This window comes from Malaclemys terrapin, chromosome 23 (assembly GCF_027887155.1).
Source record: "Malaclemys terrapin pileata isolate rMalTer1 chromosome 23, rMalTer1.hap1, whole genome shotgun sequence".
NCBI classification, from domain to species: Eukaryota; Metazoa; Chordata; order Testudines; family Emydidae; genus Malaclemys; species Malaclemys terrapin.
Genome location: NC_071527.1, coordinates 5628995 through 5648590, shown reverse-complemented (window position 1 = coordinate 5648590; position 19596 = coordinate 5628995). Strand labels below are relative to the sequence as shown.

The 19596-nt window shown below is 63.0% G+C and overlaps 1 protein-coding gene across 1 annotated transcript in view; it reads left to right on the top strand.

The window, feature by feature from the left end:
• Nucleotides 1-209: 209 nt before the first annotated feature.
• ITGB7 (integrin subunit beta 7) overlaps nucleotides 210-19596 on the top strand; it is a 31360-nt gene continuing 11973 nt past the window's right edge. Inside the window, exons 1-3 of the mRNA XM_054013265.1 lie at nucleotides 210-307; nucleotides 5437-5515; nucleotides 6265-6338. Of these exons, the coding sequence (XP_053869240.1) occupies nucleotides 5440-5515; nucleotides 6265-6338 (150 nt within the window). The 5' untranslated portion in view covers nucleotides 210-307; nucleotides 5437-5439. The remainder of the gene's footprint in view (nucleotides 308-5436; nucleotides 5516-6264; nucleotides 6339-19596) is intronic.

Here is a 19596-nt window from a genome sequence, read left to right as displayed (position 1 = left end):
CCCTGGCAATGCCCCGGTATCTCCTTCTTTCAATCTTCACACGGCTCTTTCCTTCTCTCCCCCAGCCCCCAGTGCTTCCCCACCCAACCCCCACGGCACCCTCCCCCTTGCTCTCCCCCTCCACCTTAAACCATTTCCACTGCTCGACTTTGGTTTCCTATCACAAAAGATTCATGCAAATAGCAGCCAGAGTACAGCTGCCACTGAAGGAGGAAGGACTCGGGCTAGCGCAGCTGCACGGCTCCCCAGGGCTGGCCGGTCCCCAGGACGTTGGGATCTCACCTTCCCGGGGGCTTCATTCCAGCCGGTGAGTGGCCTTGTTTGCTATCCCACTTCTGGAACCAACAGCCTGGGCACTGGGGGCTCTGAGCTGTTAGTGCTGACTCAAGCAGCTGTCTGGGGCTGGGCAGGTCGGGGGCGTCAGCGGGGTGGGGGCGGCGTGAGGCTGATCTGTGTCCAGTGGCCCAGATCTGACAGCCTGGACCCAGCGGCTACGAGGTGGGTTCTGAACCCCGGCACGTTCCATCCCGCACCGTGTCCCGGTGCAGGTTCCCTGTACGGACAAAATTCTCCCATTTGCAAACCTCCAATGTTCCCTCGCTCTTATACTGTGAGAGCATGAAAGGTGAACGCCCGATTCACAGCCTCTTTCTTTCACAGAACAAATCTAGCTTTCTCTTTTTGTATCTTCTATCTATCTCTTCCTACCTTTCTTTCTCCACCAATCCATCCCAATATACACCTCTTTCTTTCTTTCTTTCTTTCTTTCTTTCTTTCTTATCTAATGCACTCATCTCCTTAGTATCCAGAGCCCCCCCGTGCTGCTTTGCAAGCACAGCTGGGATCCCCCCCACCCCCACCCGGGCCAGAGGGGGGGGGGTGTCTCCCAGCACTTGTCCGCGGGGCAGGGGTCTCCACCCAGCTTTGTGCTTTGCGACCGGAGTCAGCTGTTGCACTTGGCATCAGAAAGTAACGAGGCTGGGGACCTGCTGCAGCTGGGGCTGGGGTGGGCGCCCCTGAGGTCTGGGAGCTGAGTCCCCACGGGACGGAGGTTGAGCGTAGATTCCAAGGCCCGTTGAGCTGGACTAACCTGACTCCAGAGCAGAGGCCTGGGACGTCCCGCCAGCCAGCCCTGCATCGGCTGAGCTAAAGCCAGGGCTGGAGCAAAATCGGCCTCAACTCCCGCTCCCTGTGAGCTTGCTAAATCCTCTCCAGTTTGCCCCAGGGGCTGGGGTGATATTTCCCCACTCGGGGGCGAGGAGCTCGGATTTGCCCTCCCGCCAGCTCCATTCTCTGTCCATTCATGTAGCTGCACCAGGGAAAACTCTCAGTGTGCAGGCATTGCACTAGTGCAATGCGGGCTTTGCACATGGGTGTGCACTGCTGTGCCAAGCCCTGTCTTACCCGGGTCCGGCGCACGACGCTGGGAGGTCCCAGGGCAGACAGATCCCCATGCAATCAGGATACAGAACCTCCTCCAAGAACCTGTGTGACCCAAAGGCTTTGACCCCACCCCCCACCCCCACCCCAGCACTGCCATGCTGTGAGGCCCATAGAAAGGTGACCAGCAACGGGCTTTTAGCTTGATATTGAATGTGCAAGATCTGGGGAGGGTCTGTGAGAGGCAGAACTGGCCTTGCTGTTCGTTTTCATGTTAGAAACGTCAATGTTTTTCTCCCCTGGGAAACGCTAAGGCAGACTAGGGAGCTGGTGGACAGATGGGCTCAGACACTAACTGCAAATGCTGAGCGGGGAGAGATTTGTATTCGCTTTGTTTAAAACCCTTAGCTGTCTTTTCGCCCCTATGAAACTCCAACACCCAATGAACGCGGTGGAGAAAAGCGTTCTTTGTTAAATTTCAGGTTTCTCAGCCTTCGGTTCCTGGCTGAGTCAATTCACAACCCAGAGACCTCTGGCCTCAGGAGGGGAAATCTGTGATGCTCATTCTGATCTGGTCTAGTGTAAATTCAAAGCAGTTCCATTATTTCCAGGCTAGTCTGGGTGGGAAGGCCTGTACCCAGACCGACCCAAGCTCAGGTCAGGAACAAACTGCCTTTCACTCCACCAGCTTTAGCTGCTCTGATTCTGAAGGGGAGCACCCACACCCCGAAACGGCAGAGTCGCTTTGAATTCGCCCCTTTTGCTGCCGCGCCTGTGTGTGGATCGGCCCAGAGGCTTAAAAACCAGGGAGAGTCAATCCAAACCTTTATTCTTTCATGGAAAAATGCGAGCAATGTCCCACGTTGGTGCACGCTCATGTGGACGTCTGGGCCTTTGTGTCGTGCCCTAGGGTGCAGTTTGGGTGTTGTACCCCACTGGGGCGTGTGATATCAGACTCCCCGCCCGCTGCCTGAACCGCAGATGAGTTGTTGCAGCCTCTAACCAGTGAGTTTTGGGTTTTTCGCTCCCTCTGGAGCATCTTGTCTTTTAGCTCTGGTCGTGTCCGGTTCAGTGCCCGGTGGGTTGGGCCAGGGGGCTCTCAGCAGGGTTGGAAATTTGTTCCCTTGAAGCCAGGGGCCCTTTCCCAGGGCGTTGCTGGCCTCCTGTCATGCTGTGGGCTGGAGCATCGAAGTTGTTGTTTGTCACTGAGTTTTTGTTATTTCCGATTTGTAGACTTACAGGAGCCCCTGGCTTCCAACTTCCCCCCCACTCCTCCCCAGCTCTAACCGATTGGACCCCACCCCCACCCAGAGCCAGGGATGGAACCCAGGAGTCCTGACTCCCAGCTCTAACTCCCTACACCCCACTCCCCTCCCAGAGCTAGGAGGAGAACCCAGGAGTCCTGACTCTCAGCTCTAACTCCCTACACCCCACTCTCCTCCCCAAACTGGGGAAGGAACCCAGGAGACCTGACTCCCAGCCCCTCACTCTATCCACTAGACCCCTCTCCCCTTCCATCCCTAGACCCCTCTCCCCTTCCATCCCCACCGGGAAGTTTGGTCCCCATGGCAGCAGGATCAGCCCCAGCGGCCGGCTGGTTGTAAAGAGGAAGTGTCACTCTGCAGCTGAGGGCCTAGCAGTGAGCCAAACTGGTGCGGCGAGAGCTTTGCGGGGGAGTCAATACTGGGCCTGATGGGCTGCTGTCGTGGCCTGGTTAAATGCTCCCAGTGCAACCACACGCCCTATAACCCAGGCGAATGCCAGGCAAGGTGAGCGCCGGGCGCCCAGGTGAATGCCTCCAGGCCGGGGGCTCTGTCTGTAGATAATCACTCCAGTGTGAGCTCCCAGCACGACGCCATGACAAAAAGGGTCAGTGCGGTCCGGGGTGTCGAAGGGGACTGGGAGGCAGACGTAGGGACGCGCTCGCACCTCCGCGCCCGGCTACGGGAATCCTGCGGCCAGTGCCGGGCGCCACGCTGCACGGCGTGGAGAGAGATCAATACACTGATCCAGGGGCTGGCAAAGATGGCTTTTGATGAGGGGCTGAATGGGAGAGAAGGCTGAGAGGGTGCTGAGCTGTGGGTCTGGTACTGAGACGCTGCAGCGAGGGCTGAGGGCTGGAGGCTTCTCTCCGCCTCGCTGCTAAACGAAGCCGCCTTTTAAAACCAGGCCGGGGCATGTTCTTTTAAGAGATCGGCTCTCGGAATGAGCTGGGGGCAGATTAGCAGATCGCAACGGTCCCGAATCGCTGAATCTGTAAGATCCAGTGGCTAGCAGCTACAGTTGCAATAAGATGCAATTTCCTAGCTGGGAGGGTAGAACAGGGAGGGGCTGGGTGTCAGGACTCCTGGGTTCTATTCTCAGCTCTGGGAGGGGAGCGGTGTCTGGTGGTTAGAGCAGCGGGGGCAGGGCTGAGTGTCAGGACTCCTGGGTTCTCCTCCTGGCTTGGCCACGGACGCATTCTGCGTCTGCGAAACCAGTCACCTTCCTGTTCCTCGCCCCCTGCATCCCAGGGGGCGGGGAGGGAGGCTGGATTCATTCTTGTCTAGCTCCAAATCCCCACAGGGCAGGGGGGAAACTGAGGCACAGAGTAAGACCGTGCCCAGTGATTCAGCGGCGGAGTTGGGAACAGAACCCAGGAGTCCTGGGTCCAGTCATGTGCTTTGACCACCTGCTTCCGCTCCGCCGTGATCTCATGTGGAGGGAAAGTTGGGTGAAACCTGCGCGCTAACCACAGCTCCTGGCTCTGACAGGCACATGGCGTGGTGGGGAGCAGGGGGGAGGCTGTGGGCAGGGCTGTGCCTGCAGCCCGACTCTGGGCCGCCTCTGCTCATACCCCTCAGGTGGGAAGGAAGCGTCAAAACGTCGGGGGCACGGGGGGATGCCTGCGCTGATGTGGTCACAGATTGCATGAGAGGGCATGTAGGGAATCACCAGGGTGGTGCGTAGCTGGGCAGGTGGGGGCATGGGTTTGAGCCTGTGTCTTCACTGCAGCAATAGCGGTGGGGTTTGGGCATGGTCGGCCTCTGTCCCCATAGCCCCCTGCGGTGACCCCAACCAGCTCCATGGAGGTGAAAGCCCCTGGGCCCCGTCTGCACTGGGACAGCTCCCTCCCTGGCCAAACACCACAGCTACTGCTGCAGGGTTGCCAGAGAGTGTGTGTGTCAGTGTGGGAAGGGTGGGTGTGTGAGGGGCCTGGCTGCACGTGTAGTGTGTGTGTGTGTTTGTCTGTGTGGGTGTGTACAGGGAGGGTGTGTAAGGGGCCTGGGTACACGTGTTGTGCGTGTGTGTGTGTGAGTGTGTGTGTTTTGTCTGGGTGTGTGCAGGGTTTGTATGTGAGGGGCCTGGCTGCCCATGCAGTGTGTGTGTGCATGTCTGTGTGTGTGTGTGTGTGTGTGAATGTGTCTGGGTGTGTACAGGGAGGGTGTGTGAGGGGCCTGGGTACACGTGTGTTCTGTGTGTGTGTGCGTGTGTCCCGCTGTCTGCTGGGCATGTGCGTGAGGGGCCTGGGTGCGTGTGGGCGTGTTTGGGCGTGTCGTGTGGGTATGTAGGGAGGAGGCCAATTTACCACACTGCATCCTGTGTCCCTCCCTCCATCTGCACCAACACAGGGTTGGGATTTTCCATTGTTCCTGGGGCGGGGGTTGGGGGGGGGGGTTTCTCCAGTATTCCCAGTGTGTGTGTGTGGGGTTCTCTGTTGTTCCCTGTGGGTGCTGCCCAGAGCTGAGCCCCTCTATGGAATGGGCCCCATCCTGGAGCTGCCTGGCCGCAGGGAGCGGTTGTAGGAATCCAGATGTGGGGTGGGGTGGGGGGGAGAAGTGAAACTCCCCAGGCCAGGGTGGGGGCCAGGCCGTGCCCCCCCTGCTCAGCACTTTCACTTCCCCACGGCAGCGAGGGGAGAGTTCAGTGCTTGGCTCTGGGCAGGAGACACCTCTGCCTGCAGCGGGCAGGGGTGGGGGGGGGGCAGACAGCATCAGGCCTGAGGGGAATTGGGGGGGGGGTTTGACGGGACAGCTGCCCCCCCCCACCTCTAACCATCTTCCCTCTCCCTGCCAGGCCATGAAGGGCACCGGGCTGGTGGTGGGGCTGGGCCTCCTGCTGGCGGTGGGGCAGGGAGAGAAGACGCTGGAAGCAGGTAAGGAGAGGAGATGGGAGTGTCGGGGGGCAGGGGGTGGGGGTGGGGTGGCAGGAGACTTCTCTCTGGTTTGTCTGGGCCCTGCAGTGGGTGAGACACCCGTGGGTGCTGGGTCAGGGACTGGGGGTGTCACTTCATCCAGGGGCAGCGTGTGAGGGGCCCTGGCCTGTGTCCATTGTGGGGCCCCATCGATGAGGTCCGGGAGAAGCCTCTGGCTGAGTGGAACCCACGCGCTGCCCCCCTGGGGCACCACAGCAGGGCCTGCCCAGCCCCCCCAATCCTTGCCCAGCCCTGTCCTGACCCCCAGCCCTGCCCTTTATCCCAGCCTGCCCCCGAGCCCAGCCGCCCAGCCCTGCCCTCCAAGCCTCCCCCCAGCTCTGCCATGCCCCCCAGCACACCCGCCCAGTCCTGCCCTCCAAGCCTCCCCTCAGCTCTGCCATGCCCCCCAGCACACCCGCCCAGTCCTGCCCTCCAAGCATCCCACCAGCTCTGCCCCCCTCAGCCCTGCCCTGCTTCCCTCCCCTCCCCCCAAGCATGGCCCAGTCCAACCTGGCCTCACTCCTAGTCAAGGCTTTTGCCATGGCAGGGTTGGCTCCTGAGTGCCTGGCTGCGGGGCAATGCATGTCTGGGGAATGGGAGTGATGGGGGGGGCTGAGCGGTGGGGAGGGGGTCTGCACAGTGGGGGCGCTGCGGGCTGTGCTATACCTTGCGGTCGGGGTCACTCTGACGGTCTCCCCGGTTCCCTGAAGGCTCCTGCCGGCCCCGCGCCTCCTGTCGCGACTGCATCCGCTCCCAGCCCAGCTGCGCCTGGTGCAAAGCGCTGGTAAGTGCCCGTGGGTGCTGGGGGGCGGGAACACAAGTGAGGGGATCCCCCCAGCTGAGAGCAGAGCCGGCTCACTGAGCAGCCCCACGGCCACCCCCGCCCCCGGGGAGTCCAGCTGGGGCCAGGGGCTGGGCCAGCGTAGAAGGGATCCTGCTGCCCTTGGGGGCCCTGGGATGTTCTGTGCAGGGGGTTGGGCTCTCCTCCCACAGCACCTCCTCTCTGGGGGGCTCCTCTCCCCATCTCTGCGCTCAGCCCTAAGGATCTCCCCTCCCAGCCAGCCCCTTTCTGAGCCCCAGGCCCACTCCCCCTTGGCCCAAGGTCCACCCACACCAGAACAGGGACCCCAGGATGCTGCCACCCCCACTCGTCTGCCCCAGCCGGACGCCACTACCCCCTGGGCCTGGTCAACAGGCCCCAGCTCCACCAGAGCCCCTCAGCCCCGACCCCCAGCCAGGGCCGCCCAGAGGATGCAGGGGGCCTGGGGCAAAGGAATTTCGGGGACCCCTTCCATAAAAAAAAAGTTGCAATACTATAGTAACATGTATTTGGAACTGTCAAAAATAAGCAGGGAAAGACATTCAACAATTAATTTTTAATCATTTGCAAATACATGAAATACATTATTTAAAAACATTAAAAGCTGTAATGGGATGTATACATTTGCAATTACATAATGGGCTGTCGCTGGGTGATGGTTGGTGCCAATGGGCTGTCGCTGCCTGGGGGTGGCGCTACTGTTGCCCAGGGCTGGGTGGGGAGTTGGGCTCTGGGTCGGGGGGTGCCCAGCTCAGAGAGGCTGGGCTCAGAGCTGGGGGTCAGGGCTGGGGGTGGGATGGGGTCGGGGGGTGTCTGGTTCAGAGGGGTTGGGCTCAGATATGGGGGTCAGGGCTGTGGGGGATTGGGGTCAGGGGGTGCCCAGCTCAGAGGGGCTGGGCTCGGAGTTAGGGGTCAGGGCTGTTGGGGGAGTGGGGTCAGGGGGGTGTCCAGCTCAGAGGGGCTGGGCTCGGAGATGGGGGTCAGGGCTGTGCGAGGAGTGGGGTCAGGGGGGTGTCCGGCTCACAGGGGCTGGGCTCGGAGCTGGGGGTCAGGGTGGCGGGGTGGTGGGGTCAGGGGGGTGTCCGGCTCAGGGGGGCTGGGCTCGGAGATGGGGGTCAGAGCTGTGTGAGGAGTGGGGTCAGGGGGGTGTCCAGCTCACAGGGGCTGGGCTCGGAGCTGGGGGTCAGGGCGGTGGGGGGTGGGGTCAGGGGGGTGTCCAGCTCAGAGGGGCTGGGCTCGGAGCTGGGGGTCAGGGTGGCGGGGGGTGGGGTGGGGTCAGGGGGGTGTCCGGCTCAGAGGGGTTTACCATGCTGCTTACTCCTGCCTCCCCCCTCTCCCGGAGCCTCAGCGCGCTGCGTCCAGGAGCGGCCCTGGACAGCGCTGCAGTGGCCTGGCTCCACGGGACCTGAGCTCCCGCCGCTCGGCCCCGAGCTCGCAGCCCGCCCCCTTACCACGCGGCTCTGAGCGGGAGGAGCTCAGGCCACGCTGCAGCGCTGTCCAGGGCCTCTCCTGGACACGACGCGCTGAGGCGCCGGGGGATGGGGGAAGGTGGAGGCAGGGGGGAGCCTCTGACATTCTCATGGGGGCCCCTGCGGGGCCCGGGGCTTGGGGCAAATTGCCCCACTTGCCCCCCCTCTGGGCGGCCCTGCCCCCAGCCCTGGGATCCCCCCACACCTAGCTACGCCAGTGCCCCTCAATCCAGACCTGCTGCCCCTGCTATCCCAGCCCTGAGCTCCCCCACATCCCCTCTGCCGGTGCCCCTCAATCCCGAACTGCAGCCCCACCTGCTGTCCCAGCCCTGAGCTCCCCCACACCCCCTCTGCCAGTGCCCCTCAATCCCGACCCACAGCCCCACCTGCTGTCCCAGCCCTGAGCTCCCCCACATCCCCTCTGCCAGTGCCCCTCAATCCCGACCCACAGCCCCACCTGCTATCCCAGCCCTGAGCTCCCCCTCATCCCCTCTGCTAGTGCCCCTCAGTCCCGACCCACAGCCCCACCTCCTATCCCAGCCCTGAGCTCCCCCTCATCCCCTCTGCTAGTGCCCCTCAATCCCGAACTGCAGCCCCACCTCCTATCCCAGCCCTGAGCTCCCCCACATCCCCTCTGCCAGTGCCCCTCAGTCCCGACCCGCAGCCCCACCTGCTATCCCAGCCCTGAGCTCCCCCACACCCCCTCTGCCGGTGCCCCTCAGTCCCGACCCACAGCCCCACCTGCTGTCTCAGCCCTGAGCTCCCACACACCCACTCTGCCAGTGCCCCTCAGTCCCGACCCGCAGCCCCACCTGCTGTCTCAGCCCTGGGTTCCCCCCACCTCTGCCGATGCCCCTCAGCCGGGCTGTCAGACAGAAGTGACTTCTCATCCCAGCCGTGGCCTGTGATTCACCCTCGACCTTTTCCTGTTCTTCCTCTGGCTTCTCACAAACCTGGTGTTTGTGAAAATAACAAGCTGAGTCACACAGACTCAACTCTCCCCCACCCCCAGCTCTGCCGGTGCCCCTCAATCCCGCCGCGCAGCCTCCTCCTATCCCAGCCCTGGGCTCCCCCCACAGCTCTGCCGGTGCCCCTCAATCCCGCCGCGCAGCCCCCTCCTATCCCAGCCCTGGGCTCCCCCCACAGCTCTGCCGGTGCCCCTCAATCCCGCCACGCAGCCCCCTCCTATCCCAGCCCTGGGCTCCCCCCACAGCTCTGCCGGTGCCCCTCAATCCCGCCGCGCAGCCTCCTCCTATCCCAGCCCTGGGCTCCCCCCACAGCTCTGCCGGTGCCCCTCAATCCCGCCGCGCAGCCCCCTCCTATCCCAGCCCTGGGCTCCCCCCACAGCTCTGCCGGTGCCCCTCAATCCCGCCACGCAGCCCCCTCCTATCCCAGCCCTGGGCTCCCCCCACAGCTCTGCCGGTGCCCCTCAATCCCGCCACGCAGCCCCCTCCTATCCCAGCCCTGGGCTCCCCCCACAGCTCTGCCGGTGCCCCTCAATCCCGCCACGCAGACCCCTCCTATCCCAGCCCTGGGCTCCCCCCCCAGCTCTGCCGGTGCCCCTCAATCCCGCCGCGCAGCCCCCTCCTATCCCAGCCCTGGGCTCCCCCCACAGCTCTGCCGGTGCCCCTCAATCCCGCCGCGCAGACCCCTCCTATCCCAGCCCTGGGCTCCCCCCACAGCTCTGCCGGTGCCCCTCAATCCCGCCGCGCAGCCTCCTCCTATCCCAGCCCTGGGCTCCCCCCACAGCTCTGCCGGTGCCCCTCAATCCCGCCACGCAGCTGTGACGAACTGGGCCTGTTCTCACTGTGGTCTGTGAATGCTGACAGGGGAGTGTGACTAGGATGGTCTGCATTGCAGGATGGGATCTGCCCGAGGGCGCATACCTGAGTGTGTAACATGAGAACCCAGGAAGGGGTTGAAGGGGAGGCGACTCCTTAGCCCGGGAAACTGAACAAAGGCTGTGGGAGGGGTCGCTGAAGGCAGAGTGCTGGAAGCAGGCAGGGAGAGAGGGCTGGGGGGCAGAGATGGCTCTGACCTCCCAAGGGGGGCTGGGCTGGGATGCCCGGGGACCCCAAGATGGACCTAACTGAGGGGGTCCCTGTTGTCTGTGCCTGCAAGACCTGTCTTGGACTGTATTCCTGTCATCCAAATAAACCTTCTGCTTTACTGGCTGGCTGAGAGTCATGGTGAATCGCAGGAAGCCGGGGGTGCAGGGCCCTGAGTCCCCCAATACTCCATGACAACTGGTGGCAGAGGTGGGATCTACTGCACCCCGTGGACGGCGCTTCCTGCAGTAAGTGACTGGGGAGCAGTAAAACGAAGGGGGATTGACGGGGACCAGGCGTGCTGAAGAGTGAGAGAGAGACGGTTATTACCCCTGGGAGTGTGTGACCAGCGAGAAGGACTTTTGCAGTAACAGGGTCCCCCGGGGGGATCGCAGCGAGTGGTCCCAGGGGCGGAGGAGTCTGCAGCTCGACCCTGGCAGAGAGGCGGTGACCTCGAGAAGGGCTGGCACACTAGGGGGTCCCCCCGGCGAAGCTCGCCGGCCAGCAGAGGATCCTCCCGGCGGCGTTCGGCATCCGGGGAGCGGAATTGGCTGGAATGGGAGAAAGAGCTAAAACTGAGGGAGCTGGAGGATTGTGAACAACAGAGACAGCATGAAGAGAGACAGCGTCAGCATGAACGGGAGGAGAATGAGAGACAGCATCAGCGTGAACTGGAACTGGCGAGACTGAGGGGCAGCGAACCCCCGGCTGCGGTGAGTGAGGGGGGACCCAGGACTGCACGGAGCTTTGATAAGTGCATCATGGCCCCATACAAGGAGGGGGAGGACATGGATGACTTCCTGGAGGCCTTTGAGACGGCCTGCGAGCTGCACCAGGTTGATCCCGCGGACAGACTCCGGGTCCTTACCCCCTTACTGGACCCCAAAGCCGTGGCATTGTACCGCCAACTGGAAGAGGCAGAGAAAGGGGACTACGAGCTATTCAAAAAGGCCCTGCTACGAGAGTTTGGGCTGACTCCTGAGATGTACCGGGAAAGGTTCCGGAATCAGGATAAAACCCCTGAGATCTCATATCTGCAACTAGCCGCCCGCATGGAAGGATACGCCAGCAAGTGGGCTGATGGGGCCCAGACGAAGGAGGACCTGGTCAAACTGCTGGTACTGGAGCAACTGTATGAGCGGTGCCCATCTGACCTGAGGCTGTGGTTGGTGGACAGAAAGCCAGAGAACCCGCGACAGGCAGGCCGGCTGGCCGATGAGTTCGTAAAGAGCCGGTCAGGAGATAAAAGGGAGGAGTCCCAAAGGAGCAATCCCACCACAACGCAGAGAGAGAGTCACCATGGGACCTCCCCGTGGGAAAATACAGAAAAACCCCATCAGAGGGGAACATCCGGCATCAGGACCATCCGACCCACTCAAGGGGACCCATGGGACATGGGCTGCTACCACTGTGGCCAAAAGGGCCACATACGGGCCCAGTGCCCCAGGCTCAGGGACAGACTGAGCAGGCCGAACCCACAGAGGGTTGACTGGGTAGAGACCCAGCCCGGCGAGAGGCAGCATTCCCAGGGAAGGGGGGCTGGCAGAGTACCACCTGCTAAGGAGGGAGGAGAGCCTCAGGCTAGCTTCTCTGGGGGGCCAGATGCTCCGGATTCAAAGTTCTCCGTTTACAGGGTTGGCGCGGGGCTGTCCCTGCGGAGCGAGTGCCTTGTTCCCCTGGAGGTGGAGGGGAAGAAAGTTTATGGTTACTGGGACACGGGCGCAGAGGTGACACTGGCCCGGCCCGAGGTGGTGGCCCCAGATCGGGTGGTGCCCAACACCTTCCTGACCCTGACCGGGGTGGGGCGGGACCCCATTCAAGGTTCCCGTAGCGAGGGTACACCTGAAATGGGGGGCCAAGGAGGGCCCCAAGGACGTGGGAGTGCACCACCATTTGCCCACCGAGGTGTTGATGGGGGGGGGACCTAGAGGACTGGCCAAGCAGCCCCCAGACCGCCTTAGTTGTGACCCGCGGTCAGAGCCGGCAAGGGGCACTGCCCCCTGGCCTTGGGGGGGGTGCTTTGCCTGAGGCGCGGGACCCTAAGCTGGTGGGAAGGGAACGCCCAGGGACGCGGCTCAGGGAGGCTGCAGCTTCGGACCCAGCGGGCGAGAAAGAGCAGGTGGCCATCCCTGTCCCAGCTGCTGAGTTCCAGGCCGAGTTGCAGAGAGATCCCTCCTTGCGGAAGATAAGGGACCTGGCCGACCTCAATGCGGTACAGACCATGGGACGAGGTGGCCGGAAAAGGTTCCTGTGGGAGAAGGGGTTCCTGTACCGAGAATGGGCTCCCCCAGGGAAAATGGAGTCAGGGGGGATCAGGAGGCAGCTGGTGGTACCCCAGAAGTATCGCCGCCAGCTGCTGTGCCGGGCCCATGACATTCCCCTCGCAGGGCACCAGGGAACCTGGCGTACCCAGCAGAGGCTGCTATGGAGCTTTTACTGGCCTGGGGTCTTTGTTACTGTCCGACAGTACTGCGGATCCTGTGACCCCTGTCAGAGGGGGAGGAAGGCCTGGGACAAGGGGAAAACAGCTTTAGGACCCTTGCCCAGCATAAAGGATCCTTTCCAGAGGGTGGCCAAGGTTAAAAGGGCGGCTCTGAACCAAGAGAGCCCAAAGCACAGACCTCCAGACTGGAGCGCTGGGAGAAGACCACAGCCCAGTTGGAACCCAGAGGTATGGGGGTGGGAAAAGGGCGCAGGCCGCATAAACCTTCCCACATGCGAACTGCGAGTGCCATCAAGCACCCCCCGACCTAAGGGGGGGCGTGAAACTGGAGGGGCCTGGTGTAATTCTCACCAAGGAATGGGAGGGATGCGGGGGCATCCATGGGAACGGGGGTAGGTTCGAACTTCCCCAGGGTCACTGGCTAAAGTGACCCTGCTCAGTTCGGTCTCGAAGGGGGGAGAGATGTGACGAACTGGGCCTGTTCTCACTGTGGTCTGTGAATGCTGACAGGGGAGTGTGACTAGGATGGTCTGCATTGCAGGATGGGATCTGCCCGAGGGCGCATACCTGAGTGTGTAACATGAGAACCCAGGAAGGGGTTGAAGGGGAGGCGACTCCTTAGCCCGGGAAACTGAACAAAGGCTGTGGGAGGGGTCGCTGAAGGCAGAGTGCTGGAAGCAGGCAGGGAGAGAGGGCTGGGGGGCAGAGATGGCTCTGACCTCCCAAGGGGGGCTGGGCTGGGATGCCCGGGGACCCCAAGATGGACCTAACTGAGGGGGTCCCTGTTGTCTGTGCCTGCAAGACCTGTCTTGGACTGTATTCCTGTCATCCAAATAAACCTTCTGCTTTACTGGCTGGCTGAGAGTCATGGTGAATCGCAGGAAGCCGGGGGTGCAGGGCCCTGAGTCCCCCAATACTCCGTGACAGCAGCCGAATCCTATCCCAGCCTGGGCTCCCCCCACAGCTCTGCCGGTGCCCCTCAATCCCGCCGCGCAGCCCCTCTCCTATCCCAGCCCTGGGCTCCCCCCACAGCTCTGCCGGTGCCCCTCATCCCGCCGCACAGACCCCTCCTATCCCAGCCCTGGGCTCCCCCCACAAGCTCTGCCGGTGTCCCTCAGTCCCGCCACTCAGACCCCTCCTATCCCAGCCCTGGGCTCCCCCCACAGCTCTGCCGGTGCCCCTCAATCCCGCCGCGCAGCCCCTCTCCTATCCCAGCCCTGGGCTCCCCCCACAGCTCTGCCGGTGCCCCTCAATCCCGCCGCGCAGCCCCTCTCCTATCCCAGCCCTGGGCTCCCCCCACAGCTCTGCCGGTGCCCCTCAATCCCGCCGCGCAGCCCCTCTCCTATCCCAGCCCTGGGCTCCCCCCACAGCTCTGCCGGTGCCCCTCAATCCCGCCGCGCAGCCCCTCTCCTATCCCAGCCCTGGGCTCCCCCCACAGCTCTGCCGGTGCCCCTCAATCCCGCCGCACAGACCCCTCCTATCCCAGCCCTGGGCTCCCCCCACAGCTCTGCCGGTGCCCCTCAATCCCGCCGCGCAGCCCCTCTCCTATCCCAGCCCTGGGCTCCCCCCACAGCTCTGCCGGTGCCCCTCAATCCCGCCGCGCAGACCCCTCCTGTCCCAGCCCTGGGCTCCCCCCACATTTCTGCCGGTGCCCCTCAATCCCGCCACGCAGACTGTTGCGGATTGTGGGGGAGTTAGGGCCCTGCACCCCTCTTCCCGAGATTCACTGCGACTCTCAGCCAGCCAGTAAAGCAGAAGGTTTATTTGGATGACAGGAATACAGTCCAAGACAGGTCTTGCAGGCACAGACAACAGGGCCCCCCTCAGTTAGGTCCGGCTTGGGGTCCCAGGGCATGCCAGCCCACCCCCCTTTGGGGGGTCAGAGCCATCTCTGCCTCCCAGCCATCTCTCCAGCCTCCTTCTAGCCTGCTTCCAGCACTCTCCTTTTTCGACCCCTCCCACAGCCTTTGTTCAGTTTCCCGGGCTAAGGAGTCGCCTCCCCTTCAACCCCTTCCTGGGTTCTCATGTTACACACTCAGGTATGCGCCCTCGGGCAGATCCCATCCTAAAATGAAGACTATCTCAGCACACTCCCCTGTCAGCATTCACAGACCACCGTGAGAACAGGCCCAGTTCGTCACATCTCTCCCCCCTTCGAGACCGAACTGAGCAGGGTCACTTTAGCCAGTGACCCGGGGAAGTTCGAACCTACCCCCGTTCCCATGGATGCCCCCGCATCCCTCCCATTCCTTGGTGAGAATTACACCAGGCCCCTCCAGTTTCACGCTCCCCCTTAGGTTGGGGTTGCTTGATGGCACTCGCAGTTCGCATGTGGGAAGGTTTATGCGGCCTGCGCCCTTTTCCCACCCCCATACCTCTGGGGCTCCAACTGGGCTGTGGTCTTCTCCCAGCGCTCCAGTCTGGAGGTCTGTGCTTTGGGCTCTCTTGGTTTAGAGCCGCCCTTTTAACCTTGGCCACCCTCCGAAAAGGCTCCTCTATGCTGGGCAAGGGTCCTAAAGCTGTTTTCCCCTTGTCCCAGGCCTTCCTCCCCCTCTGACAGGGGTCACAGGATCCGCAGTACTGTCGGACAGTAGCAAAGACCCCAGGCCAGTAAAAGCTCCGTAGCAGCCTCAGCTGGGTACGCCAGGTTCCCTGGTGCCCTGAGAGGGGAATGTCATGGGCCCGGCACAGCAGCTGGCGGCGATACTTCTGGGGTACCACCAGCTGCCTCCTGATCCCCCCTGACTCCATTTTCCCTGGGGGAGCCCATTCTCGGTACAGGAACCCCTTCTCCCACAGGAATCCTTTCCGGCCACCTCGTCCCATGGTCTGTACCGCATTGAGGTCGGCCAGGTCCCTTATCTTCCGCAAGGAGGGATCTCTCTGCAACTCGGCCTGGAACTCAGCAGCTGGGACGGGGATGGCCACCTGCTCTTTCTCGCCCGCTGGGTCCGAAGCTGCAGCCTCCCTGAGCCGCGTCCCTGGGCGTTCCCTCCCCACCAGGTTAGAGTCCCGCGCCTCAGGCAAGGCACCCCCCCCAAGGCCAGGGCGCAGTGCCCCTCGCCGGCTCTGACCGCGGGTCACAACTAAGGCGGTCTGGGGGCTGCTGGGCCAGTCCTCTAGGTCCCCCCCCATCAACACCTCAGTGGGCAAATGGTGGTGCACTCCCACGTCCTTGGGGCCCTCCTTGGCCCCCCATTTCAGGTGTACCCTCGCTACGGGAACCTTGAATGGGGTCCCGCCCACCCCGGTCAGGGTCAGGAAGGTGTTGGGCACCACCCGATCTGGGGCCACCACCTCGGGCCGGGCCAGTGTCACCTCTGCGCCCGTGTCCCAGTAACCATAAACTTCCTTCCCATCCACCTCCAGGGGAACAAGGCACTCGCTCCGCAGGGACAGCCCCGCGCCAACCCTGTAAACGGAGAACTTTGAATCCGGAGCATCTGGCCCCCCAGAGAAGCTGGCCTGGGGCTCTCCTCCCTCCTTAGCAGGTGGTACTCTGCCAGCCCCCCTTCCCTGGGAATGCTGCCTCTCGCCGGGCTGGGTCTCTACCCTGTCAACCCTCTGTGGGTTCGGCCTGCTCAGTCTGTCCCTGAGCCTGGGGCACTGGGCCCGTATGTGGCCCTTTTGGCCACAGTGGTAGCAGCCCATGTCCCATGGGTCCCCTTGAGTGGGTCGGATGGTCCTGATGCCGGATGTTCCCCTCTGATGGGGTTTTTCTGTATTTTCCCACGGGGAGGTCCCATGGTGACTCTCTCTCTGCGTTGTGGTGGGATTGCTCCTTTGGGACTCCTCCCTGCCACCCCCTGACCGGCTCTTTACAAACTCATCAGCCAGCTGCCCGGCGTGTCGCGGGTTCTCTGGCTTTCTGTCCACCAACCACAGCCTCAGGTCGGATGGGCACCGCTCATACAGTTGCTCCAGTACCAGCAGTTTAATCAGGTCCTCCTTCGTCTGGGCCCCACCAGCCCACTTGCTGGCGTATCTTTCCATGCGGGCGGCTAGTTGCAGATATGAGATCTCAGGGGTTTTATCTTGACTCCGGAACCTTTCCCGGTACATCTCAGGAGTCAGCCCAAACTCTCGTAGCAGGGCCTTTTTGAATAGTTCGTAGTCCCCTTTCTCTGCCTCTCCCAGTTGGCGGTACAATGCCACGGATTTGGGGTCCAGTAAGGGGGTAAGGACCCGGAGTCTGTCCGCGGGCTCCACCCGGTGCAGCTCGCAGGCCGTCTCAAAGGCCTCCAGGAAGTCATCCATGTCCTCCCACTCCTTGTATGGGGCCATGATGCACTTATCAAAGCTCCGTGCAGTCCTGGGTCCCCCCTCACTCACCGCAGCCGGGGGTTCGCTGCCCTTCAATCTCGCCAGTTCCAGGTCATGCTGACGCTGTCTCTCATTCTCCTCCCGTTCACGCTGATGCTGTCTCTCTTTCTCCTCCCGTTCATGCTGACGCTGTCTCTCTTCACGCTGATGCTGTCTCTCTTTCTCCTCCCGTTCATGCTGACGCTGTCTCTCTTCATGCTGTCTCTGTTGTTCACGATCCTCCAGCTCTCTCAGTTTTAGCTCTTTCTCCCATTCCAGCCAATTCCGCTCCCCGGATGCCGAACGCCGCCGGGAGGATCCTCTGCTGGCCGGTGGGCTTCGCCGGGGGGACCCCCTGCTGGCCGGGGGGTTCACGGCGCCTTCGGTATTTGCTGGGCTCCTCCCCACCCTTCCCCTAGGCATAGGAAGGAGGGGTCTCGGGAAGCTCTCAGCAGCCGGCTGACCACTCCCAGCTGAGGCAGACACTGGTGCCTGCGCTGCATTTGCCAGGCTGCTTCCCTGAGACACAGGGATCAGTTCATTCGCGCGATCTTCCGCCTCCAGCTGGGCAATGAGCTGTTCTTTGGTGAGCCTCCCAATGCGCAGCCGCCTCTGCTTGCACAGCTCCACCAGGTCGCTCTTAAGCCGCTTGGCATACATCTTCCTGCTGGCCACTCACCGGCCTGTGTGCTCACAGCTCCCCACAGTTCCCAGGGGGCCCCCTAGTGTGCCAGCCCTTCTCGAGGTCACCACCTCTCTGCCAGGGTCGAGCTGCAGACTCCTCCGCCCCTGGGACCACTCGCTGCGATCCCCCCGGGGGACCCTGTTACTGCAAAAGTCCTTCTCGCTGGTCACACACTCCCAGGGGTAATAACCGTCTCTCTCTCACTCTTCAGCGCGCCTGGTCCCCGTCAATCCCCCTTCGTTTTACTGCTCCCCAGTCACTTACTGCAGGAAGCGCCGTCCACGGGGTGCAGTAGATCCCGCCGCTGCCACCAGTTGTTGCGGATTGTGGGGGAGTTAGGGCCCTGCACCCCTCTTCCCGAGATTCACTGCGACTCTCAGCCAGCCAGTAAAGCAGAAGGTTTATTTGGATGACAGGAATACAGTCCAAGACAGGTCTTGCAGGCACAGACAACAGGGCCCCCCTCAGTTAGGTCCTGCTTGGGGTCCCAGGGCATGCCAGCCCACCCCCCTTTGGGGGGTCAGAGCCATCTCTGCCTCCCAGCCATCTCTCCAGCCTCCTTCTAGCCTGCTTCCAGCACTCTCCTTTTTCGACCCCTCCCACAGCCTTTGTTCAGTTTCCCGGGCTAAGGAGTCGCCTCGCCTTCAACCCCTTCCTGGGTTCTCATGTTACACACTCAGGTATGCGCCCTCGGGCAGATCCCATCCTGCAATGCAGACTATCTCAGCACACTCCCCTGTCAGCATTCACAGACCACCGTGAGAACAGGCCCAGTTCGTCACACAGACCCCTCCTATCCCAGCCCTGGGCTCCCCCCACAGCTCTGCCGGTGCCCCTCAATCCCGCCACGCAGACCCCTCCTATCCCAGCCCTGGGCTCCCCCCACAGCTCTGCCGGTGCCCCTCAATCCCGCCACGCAGACCCCTCCTATCCCAGCCCTGGGCTCCCCCCACAGCTCTGCCGGTGCCCCTCAATCCCGCCGCGCAGACCCCTCCTATCCCAGCCCTGGGCTCCCCCACAGTTCTGCCGGTGCCCCTCAATCCCGCCACGCAGCCCCCCTTCTATCCCAGCCCTGGGCTCCCCGCACAGCTCTGCCGGTGCCCCTCAATCCCGACCCACAGCTCCCTCCTATCCCAGCCCGCTCTGCCGGTGCCCCTCAATCCTGCCGCGCAGCCCCACCTGCTATCCCAGCCCTGAGCTCCCCCCCCGACATCCCCTCTGCCAGTGCCCCTCAATCTCGCCGCGCAGCCCCACCTGCTATCCCAGCCCTGGGCTCCCCCCACGTCCCCTCTGCCAGTGCCCCTCAATCCCGCCCCGCAGCCCCACCTGCTATCCCAGCCCTGGGCTCCCCCCACGTCCCCTCTGCCAGTGCCCCTCAATCCCGACTCACAGCCCCACCTGCTATCCCAGCCCTGGGCTCCCACCATACCCGTTCCGCCAGTGCCCCTCAATCCCAACCTGCAGCCCCACCTGCTATCCCAGCCCTGGGCTCCCCCCACACTCCCTCTGCCGGTGCCCCTCAATCCTGACCCACAGCCCCCTGCTATCCCAGCCCTGGGCTCCCCCCACACCCCCTCTGCCGGTGCCCCTCAATCCCGACCCACAGCCCCACCTGTTATCCCAGCCCTGGGCTCCCCCCACACTCCCTCTGCCGGTGCCCCTCAATCCTGACCCACAGCCCCCTGCTATCCCAGCCCTGGGCTCCCCCCACGCCCCCTCTGCCGGTGCCCCTCAATCCCGACCCACAGCCCCACCTGCTCTCCCGGCCCTGGCCCTATCTGGCACAGGCACCCCTTAGCGCTGTGGGGTTTTGGGGTCGTACGGGGGGCCTGGAGATGAATCTCCAACATTCCCCTCTTGGGTGCCTGCCCCCCGTGGTCAGAACCCATGCAGCCAGCGCATTACCCCGCATGCCGGGGAGCCGTGCAATCTGTGTCCAGCTGGCCCCGCCCCCAGGTAGGGCCCCCCCATGCGGAAATCCTCTCTGGTGCGTTATTCCAGCTGGGGGGGGGTCCCAGGTGGTGTGTGACAGCAGCTCACCACATCCTGCCACCCAGCAAGGCAGGAAACCTGGGGGGCGGGGGCGGGGGAATCTCAGAGCGCGAGGGGGTCATGTAACTTAACAGCACCAGCCCCATCTCTCGCCCCTTCCGGCTGAGGGGCTCGAGGTGCAGCGCAGACAACACAGCCAGGCACCCGGGGGGAGAATGCATGTGGGGGAAACTGAGGCACAGGGGGTGACTTGGTGGGGTCCACACAGTGACAGTGGCAGAAC